The sequence below is a fragment of the Panonychus citri genome, unplaced genomic scaffold (genome assembly GCF_014898815.1).
Source record: "Panonychus citri isolate SS breed McGregor unplaced genomic scaffold, ASM1489881v1 Contig00063, whole genome shotgun sequence".
NCBI lineage: Eukaryota > Metazoa > Arthropoda > Arachnida > Trombidiformes > Tetranychidae > Panonychus > Panonychus citri.
Window position 1 is genome coordinate 727,747 of NW_026515468.1, and position 10,084 is coordinate 737,830.

At 30.3% G+C, this 10,084-nt stretch overlaps 1 protein-coding gene across 1 annotated transcript; it reads left to right on the forward strand.

Moving 5' to 3' along the window:
- Positions 1–6,060: 6,060 nt before the first annotated feature.
- Positions 6,061–6,857, forward strand: LOC128386205 (glucose-6-phosphate isomerase-like). The gene is made up of 2 exons (XM_053345202.1): positions 6,061–6,318; positions 6,660–6,857. Exons 1-2 carry the CDS (start codon positions 6,061–6,063, stop codon positions 6,855–6,857), a joined length of 456 nt encoding a protein of 151 aa, XP_053201177.1.
- Positions 6,858–10,084: the final 3,227 nt, after the last annotated feature.

The window sequence follows — 10,084 nt, forward strand, 5'->3', positions numbered from 1 at the left end:
CGACTTTTTATACTGAAATTTTCGCTTTTTTTCGACTTCTCTCCAATTAATGTCCATGAACTTCACTCCTCCTTTTCTCCTCCTCTATTTCAATTTTCTCTCTCTCTCTCTCTCTCTCTCTCTTTCATTCTCTCTTTCTCTCTTTAGGTAACCTCTTCAAGATTAGCGCAAAGGTAACCCGAAGTGGCCACTTTCTAATATTGCGATGTTTTTTTACGCTTGACCAATACAACAAATGGGAGTCACAAAGAGTTAAAATGTTTCTTATGCTTAATTGTTGTTATCATCACCCCCGAATGCTGATGATGATGATGACAAGAAATTCAACTGGACACTACCCACTTTTGACCTTTATATATCAAGAATAAACTTTCCTGGTTGCTCAGGATGAAAGTAAGACATTTACGAAAGAGGATAAAATAAAGGCTCACCTTTTCTCTTACTGACCAGTCTCATTTACTCACTTTTTTCTCTATTGTTTCCAAATCTCGTTCATTAAGATTGTCCATTCATATTATCTACTATTTCGTAATTTTCACTCTAACCATTAACTCTGTCATCTTCTCGTATTATCACTTGCCCCTTATCAAATGGTCAACAGGGCAACAATTTGAATATTACACAATTTAATTGAAATGATGTTGAACTTATCTCAGTAAATTTGATTACTTTTAATTAACTCGCTGATTACTCAGGCCTTGAATTACCTTAATTGGACGTGAGAAAGGTAACAATCAGTTGATCTACTTTCACTCTCACGTTGGTCAACCTGTTAAATCATTAAAGTTTTTCATTGTTACCATTGTCCAGCAGAAAGTGAATATATTACAATTAAAAAAAGATTCACAACAATCAGAATCAAAAACAAAAGCAAAACAACTGACCATCATATGAATGTCCATTTGACAATCAATTGGAAGCGGAAATTAAAGAGTAAGCTTAGACTTCCGTCCAGATCAATAACTTGGCTACAACTTTCACATTCGCAATTTTTAATTAACTATTTCATAATTACATTCTGAAATAATTTATTTATCATAGTTACAATTAAATCTTTATTCAATAGTTTGATTAAATAGACAATCAAGTAACTGACCAACTCTAAATTCTTAATGATCAGAAAATTCTCTCTCATTTTGATAACTTTAGGGTTAATTGTTTGCTGATTTACTATTACTATCAACTTATCTTATCGACAATTCACTTAAAACCATTTAAATTGTAGCTAAATTGTTGTGCGGTCAGCAACTGAATTAACAATAGTCACAAGAACAACAATTGTCCTTCAAAATTAAATGGATGGAAAAAAGTTTTTTTCTTACAACTTCTTGAATATTAACTGACCACAACACTTAAACTGGACTCAATTAACATTATATCATCGACTCATTGTCTATTTTGATTGTTAATTGTAATCAGTGTATCTAATACAAATGATCATAATCATAATAATCAACATAATCATTGATCTTTCACCTTCAACAATTAAAATTACTTTCACTTGCCTTTTAATTGTTTCACTTTGAATTAAACTATATTTACAATTTAAATTGTTCCTTGAACTTTTGTTTTAGCTAAATTGTTGCAGTTAACTGATTGTTGTTATTAATTGATGAGCAACTGTCAGGAATGAATCAGTTAATTAATGATCAACAGTATTTTGACTGTTTAATTATAATTGTTAATGATGACAATTAACAATATTTAAAGGGACAGGTTAAGGTGAAAATTGATTAAAACAATTTAAATTGTTAATCATCCTTGGAATTAGTTTATTAATTAATCCAATTATTTCTCAGGGTTGGTGTTTAATTGTATGCAATTAATTTAGTCTACACATTATCAGATACAAATTGCTTCTAACTATTCACACTAATCCTTTATTATTGTGATGATTAACTTTGATTACCAACAATTTACCAATCAGCTTGTTGTCATAATGTTAATATTTAAATTGAATTAATCAAATAATTCAAGTTAATTTCCGTTCTCATCATGGGAATGAGATGAATTATGGTGAATTAACCACTCACATTTAGTTGGCAACAATTAACATTTCATCGCATTGGTTTTTCATCTTAAATTGACAATTAGACAAGACTAATATTGTAATTAGTGTAACCAGCAATCAACAATTAAAACGTATTTTCTATTACCTTGATCATTAAACTTAAAACTTTAACCTTGACGGTCAACATTAATGGGAAAATTTCACCAACTATTAACTACTACTAAATTTCAATGTTAATCAACGTAATCAATTACGTAGAAACCAGATTACCAACTTAATCATCAACGTTAATCCAGTTTTGATGAAAATTTTCCCCGAACACACAAAAACCAAATGATTGCCATCAGTTAATCACAATTAACTCTGATAACTTGTAATCAAGATATTAATGTTAATCATATTATCATAGTTTTTGATTGTCATCAACCATTTAAGTTGATCTGTTTTCTGATTAAGGTTACAATCAGTTGATTGTTAAATCACGTTGATAATATTTGATAATCTTTGTGAGATTGGAAAATACAAACAAAAAGTTAACATTCAAACTGATTAACTAATTAAGATCAATCTAAATACAATTAACTAATGATATTTGAAAATGAATTGTTCCACTTTCTCTAATCATCATCTTTTCATATTTGATTTAGTTTCTAATTGTTCCTCCAATAATTTAACGTTTCTCTTAATCGTAAAGGTCACTCAATCACTTAACTGACCATTGAAACAATAATGACCATTATCATCAATGAGTTAGTTAAATATATAAATATTACTGGTCAGTTTTTGACATTAAAAGTTTTTGTCAAATTAGCAATTAATCAAATTTTGTTGATTGTCTCAACTTTCCAGGCAATTTTTTCATTCACAAATCAATTAATAGAGTAATTAGACAATTTAAATGAATATCAATTGAAGGACAATTTTGACTTGTAACAATCAATTGATTGTTACGAAAAGTGCTCTTGTCAACCCCAATACTTTTAACAATGGACCATTTTCTTGTTAATCAGTTTTAATTGTGATCATTGATCTCTTTTGTATGATCAATAAATTATCATGATTAACAAGCTACAGATTAAACAGTTAATCTGATTGATTAACCTAAATATTGATGATAATTAGCTTGGTTCAAGAGATTAAGTTTTCCAGCCAAAAAAAGTTTCTTACAATTAGTTGGACTGACCAGTGATTATGATTGTTGACCAAGTTAATTAAGTTAACTACCAAGATAGTCAAGTAGCTTAATTGGTTCCATATGATTCAGACTGATTGAAATTATTATTATTAAATTGTTTCGGTTCAATAGATTTGGTGAGATTTCTGATTAACAGTATTGATCAATCAATACCAATGATTTGATTGACCTTTACAATTAAAACTAATTGTTGGACAAGAAAAGTAGATGAAATTTCAATGTTACCTTGAAATAAATTTTTCTATTGATATAATTAGGTAACAATTAGTTTATCAATAGAATCAACAATTTATCGAGAGTCGAAAAAAAGTTTTCCAATATCAATCTAATAACTGATATCGTTCATGATTGTAAGTTAATCAAATTAAATTGTTCTGGTTGTTACCATGTTAAATATGAAGCAATTAAATTAATCCATTGACAATTATTATTATTGATAATCAACAACAATTTAGAGTCAATTGTATTCAAGCTTGACCAAAGGTAAGTTTAATCAGCTCAAGGTGAATTGTTGTTGTTGATTATGATGATTAGTTAATTTAATAACAATAGTTAATAAACATTTTCATTGATACAATTATGATTAAGTTTAACTTGGTAAGTAAACAATTTAATGTATCGTTTAACCTTAACAATTAAGCAACAATGAAGATTTAACAGTTAACAATTTAAATACATAATAATCAGATGATAATGATAATTAAAGTTAAGAAAAGTTTAGTTAACTTTTTAAAAACCTAATCTAATTTTTCCTCGTTTTTTACAATTCATTATAAATTGTTGAACAATTTAAATTGTTAATCATTAGAGAGAGAGAGAGATGGTAACAATGATTAACTGTTAACCATAATTAAGATAATTAACAATCAATTTTGAAAAGAAATCATGTCATTATCATTAAGATTTCTGTCCAGCGATTAATCAATCTAATCAATTGTGACTCTAATACATTTGCAGTTTTGATTATCTTTTGGTGTATCAAGAATTCAATTGTTAAAAGTTACAATTAATTAATTTAATAGTTTCGAATATGGAAATAGATTAAATTGTTAACACAATTAAATACTGAATTAAATGCTTTTTTACCCTTTTTGAAAATTGTTTAATTGTTGTAATGAATAAGAAACTTTTTCGAGACGATTAATTGTTTGAAAATCTTTTACTTGATTTCTTAGATTACTATTAACATAATTAGTTGACAATTAAGTTAAAAACAAGTAGCAATTGTCACAATTAGTGATGTTGATTAAAATTATCGTTATTCGTTAATTGTTGTTAAATTGTTAACTCTTTTAATTATTAAGCTTTCAAGGTCATTTGGATGATCGTCCAACTTTTAATTGGAAAATTAGACTGACCACCATTATATTATCACTATAATCATGATTACAATTAATACGTTGATAGTTTGATTAAGATTGATTGTTGATGATAAAAAAATTGTTTATTAATTGCTGTTAGTTTGAACATGAATGAGTTTAGTTTAATTGTGTTGGATTAACCAATTAAAACTTTTGGTTACTCAGTTTTTAAATCATTGTTAATTGTGATGATAATAAGAGTTAGTTAATTGTTAATCTGTTAATTAAGGTAAACACAAAGCTAACTACTGTTTGAACCTGTTGGTACATGAGAAAATAATTACAATTTGTAGTTTATTGATAAATTTAATTTAGTTGGTTTTTTTATTGATCAAAATATTGTTACATTTTGAATAAATTGATAATCAATGATTAAAATGCTGTCTATTGATTGTTACAATTGTGATTGATACATAATCAAATGGTTCAGCTTGATTGTGTATGGTTTGACTTTTTCCAGGTAAAATTAATTCAAATTGTATCAATTTTCAAAGTTAATCAATCACAATTAACGATATTGACTATTAATCAGTAACCATTTAATTATACAATGTATTATAATAAATGTTAAACATTGAAACATTTTTATAATCAATCAAATCTCAACAATTAGCTGATTCAATCTTAATTGTGTAATTAAAAGATTTGAGTCTTGATTTTGTTGTATAAAGTTGCTCATCATTTCTAGTACTGATTATCTTATCATGTTAATTGTGAGAAATTTAAAATTCAATCTACTTAAATTGTTTCAAATACAATTGTATATGTTATCAAATAATTAGAATTGTGTCCAATTAATGTTGCCATCTACTAGCACCTCGAGTAACCAAAAATGTGACCTAATTTTTTTGATCGAGAAAATTTTCAACACTTTCGATTATAATTAACTTGATGGTTGATTGATTGTTGAAACTTTTTTACTCCCAGTCAAGTTACACATTGATTGTGAATCTTAATAATGATGTGAGTTACATGTAATCAATTTGAATAATGGAACAATCAATGCTTGAATTGATTATCGAAAATTTAATGAAAGTTGCAACTTATCAATTTTGATTACTCTTATCGCTGGAATAATTTCATTCATCAAACGTTTATCGCTCATTTCGCTCCAATCGATCGTAGCTTATTGAAAGCTTTGCCCATAAAACTTTGCAAAGGTATCGTAAGGATGATATGGTATCATCGTACGGCTTTGAATTAACTTTCACTTTTCAATCAGCTTAATCCATATCTTAAAATGTAAGATGATGGAAGACCAGTTAATCCAATCATTTTAAATCATATCCAAATATCAATAGTTAATTAACTTTCAGTAGATTACTTGCTATTTCAGATCTCAAAAACGATGGAAAAGTTGTCAGGTCCGGCACTTTGATTTTTTTACTTTGTAATTTGATGAAAAATCCAATCATGAAATTTTACTTGCCAACTTTTTCGCTCAAACTGAAGCTTTGATGAAGGGAAGGAAAAGAGAGGAAACGGAAAAGGCAATGAAATCACAAGGCGTTGATACCAATGCATTGGGAAAAATTCTTGACCACAAGACATTTGAAGGAAATCGACCAACATCATCAATTATGGTCGATAAAATGACCCCATTCACGTTGGGATCATTGATTGCTCTTTACGAACACAAAATCTTTGTTCAAGGAATCATTTGGAATATCAATTCATTTGATCAATGGGGAGTCGAGTTGGGCAAAGAATTGGCTAAGTCAATTGAGCCCGAACTTAATGACAACAATCAAGTAACTAGTCATGATTCGTCAACAAATGGATTGATTAACTTTTACAAAAAGATGAGAGGTTAAAGAAACAATTCAATTGTAAACAATTGTGATTTATTGGACAACTTACTATTGAAATGATATAATTTAATTACATTTCTGTACTTGTGTGATTTGGGGTTGCTTGTGTGCCCGTTTGCTTGTCTTAGGCCGTCCGGGCCTTCATATGTCGATTTTGACCCTTTTAATGAAGACCTAACCTAACCTAATTTAAACAAACATAGGGATACGTGTGACGAATGCCGTTAGCACCACCTCCAACCATTAACTAAGATCTTACCCCCAACTCAACATGTTTTAAGATGAGAGGCATGAGAGCATCAGCACTACGACAGTTATTAGGGCAGATTTCCAATCGATATCCTGATCCTCCTCTTTCAATCATACCGAGTATCCATGTTCCCTCAACCATCCGTCCTCTGTTGTACTTTCTCTTGCCGATCTTGCGCTCGTCAATCTCGACAACAGTTCACGCTCCTCCAATTTTACCACTATCCTGATAACCTCTATCTAACGCAGCCATACATACCTCATGGTAGTAGCTCAACACATCAGATACCGTTTCTGTGGAAATTGTTGTCGCTAAAATCCTGGCTTCATTGACGATTTGGCGAAAGTCATAACCAGCAAAGAAGCAGTAGGTTATGAGGATTCAGGTTTAATTGGGCCCGAAAGGTAAAGAGAGTTGATTAAATAAGTTATGTATTCAACAATTTCCCTTGGTGATTTGTCTTGTATTTCTTTGATGCACTTTAGATGTTTTTGTGCTTGAAACTTGTTCGACGCCCTGAGGAAAACCGTAGCTCTTCTATCCACCTCTTATAACAGCTCAAGGGGCTGATCCAATCTTTATTTATCTGATTTATCGATTTCGTAAATATTTCTAGATTTGATAGCTGCTGAAAATGTTTCTCTTATTCTTCGCTCTTACTAACGTAAGTTTTTTTGCCTTCGAGTTTCTTTTCTTTAAATTTAAGTAAGCTTTATGGTTAAATTTCCTCGTTGGTGTTATGGTTCAGTTCCTAGGGAAATAAAATTTTGGATCTAAATACAATAATAGCAAGCAATCAATAGGAATTTGGAGTTCATGTAAAAAATAAAAGAAACAGTTTAGATTTAAATTCAACTTGCTTTACATAAGATAACATTACAGTTCAAGCAAGTAAAATCAAGAGAAGTTCGATGCTACTATGATCTAATAATGATAATTGTTACTAACCAAGTTTGTTAAAGTTATAAACAGCGTACTTAACATTATCGGTTTATATAGCAACCGATAATGTTCATATAATTAATTTGTATCAATTTAATAAAAGAAATAGTAACGGTTTGGATATAACCTGAAAAGGTTAAATTGATTCTCTCTCTACGTGTTTAATTGATTCTCTCTCTACGTGTTTAATTGTTACCAACAGTTTAAGTGATCAGAATTTTTCCCAACAATTTGGTGGCCAGTGTGAGGGCGAAAAGAAAAGTGTTTACTTTTGTGGTAATTCGTATTTTTCGATTCTAAACAAATTATCTAACGTTAACTTTCATTCAATCTCAACCTGAACGGTTTGTGGTCGTGACCAAATCAACGAATTCAACTAAACCAATACAACTAAACAAACGTATAATAATTTTCTTTCCCTTTCGATTGTAACAATAAAGTTGAGTTAAACTCAACTCTCAATCACCAATAAATAACAATAAAAACTATCAAATCAGGATTCAAGAGCGTAAATTCACGGACGTGTGGTCGACCCAAAGTAAGTCGATTGGTAATCGCTACCTCTCTCTTTCATCACTTCCAATGCTGAATCAGTTAAACAGTCAGTGAAGACTAATTTAACGACCTTAACTTATCATAAAATGAACCTTACCCTGTTCCGATTTGTGATAGTTAAAACGAAGTCAGTGAAGACTCTTTTGACTCTAACTCTTGACTAATTTCCTTTAAAAAGTTCGTTCCATCATTTAAATTCACGTTAAGATCAAGGTAACCATTACCAAATTGAATCAGATAATACTAACCTTAGGTTTCCATCTAGAATAATTAATATCGTTTGAAATCGATAGGTCCTACTCATACAATTATCGATGATAGCAACCAATCCAGTAAAGATTTAGTTGAAAAACGAGTCAGTGAAGACTCACCTTGTCACATTTTGTCAGTAAAGACGAATGTAACACCTAAATTCAAGTCAGTGAAGACTAAGAATTTGTGTCTTCTGGATTGATTGAACCCTGCCTTCACTCACCCAATCCTTTCATAAAATTGTATGCTTAACCTTAGATTAATTTCCTTTCTCATAAATTGTGTTTAAAATTCATTTGGTTCATATAACGAGTATATATAACCTTCTTTTGACTTTGAGCTTTACTCTGTAATCAGTTCATTAATCAGTTGCTCCAACAGTTAATCTAGATAACTAGTAATTGTTTATTCTCCCGATCAATTTTCAGATTAATTTTGACCTCATCTCTCAATTATAATGACTTCTAGACCTGAACCTTTGGATTCTGAGTCCAATGATAATCAGTTTAATCAATCAAATCAATCAAATCAAGCTAACCCATCAATAATACGTGTCAATCTTTCGAACCTATTGAAAAACCATGTGACTATTGAACCTTTTAAGTGTGACAATGAAGATGTAATTGACTGGTTGTTACAATTCGAATTAGCATCTCGAGCTTTAGGGTTAAACGCTGAAGAAATGTTTAAGATTATCCCCTTTTACCTTCAAGGTTCAGCTCGTCGCTGGTAAAACCTTACCTTCCGCTCTTATGCTGCCAGTGTAAAACCTCAAACTTACGAAGAGTTAAGGGAAAAAATGATTTTTTGTCTTTGCTCAGCTGATTATCGAACTCACCTCTCTCAGCAACTTCACAATAGTAAACAGAGGCCAGGTCAACCAACCACTAGCTTCATCTACGAGATACAAGAACTTTGCTTCAGAATGACTAGCCAAATGCCCGAAAACTTGATGATTAGTTTCATTTCTGCGAGATTCTTACCCCAAATTAAATTCCTTATTACATTACAAAATCCAAAAACATTAGATGAACTCATCTCAGCTGCTAAGTTAGCCGATAAAGCCATTACCAGTGATGAGGTCAAAATTAACCATGTACTTAGTCTTTAAGCTAATCAATCGAACTCAATTGAAAAGAAATTATTAACAAAACTCAACCAGTTACAATCAAAGTTCAATCAATATGAAAAGAAGCTAAATGATCTCACTGACAGAAATCACAATCCAAACAGAATTAGTTGCAATTTTTGTGGTCATAGAGGTCATAGTGAAGAAAATTGTCGATTTAAAATATCAGCTCTTCAGACTAATAGCTTCTAGTCAGTTAACAGTCAACTCACTCAGCCTATTGATTGTAACAACAGTTCAAGTAATTGATCGATTACCAAAACAATTCAGTGTCCTGGTCGGTCAAGATGTCATGTCAAAAGCTAACATTATAATTGATTGCTCAGCCGGTAGAGTTCATATAAATAGTCAACCAACAAGACAAATTGATACCAAAGCAACTGATTTAAGTGAATCTGAGACTATGAATGGAAGTGAATTTGATACTGTTGATGTTGATAATATAAGCAAATCATTGAACCTCGAAATTGACAGTGAAGTCAGTGATGAGGATAAAAATAAAATACATGAATAAACTGATGAATTCAGAGATGTGTTTGCAACGACCCAAAAAGAAATAGGGCGATCCGGTTTATTCA

Bases quoted from the DNA above. Each gene is read 5' to 3' on its own strand.
- LOC128386205 (XM_053345202.1), top strand. From the start codon at position 6,061: ATGAAATCACAAGGCGTTGATACCAATGCATTGGGAAAAATTCTTGAC. The intron at 6,319-6,659 runs GTAACTAGTCAT...ACATGTTTTAAG, and splicing joins AACTTAATGACAACAATCAA to ATGAGAGGCATGAGAGCATC.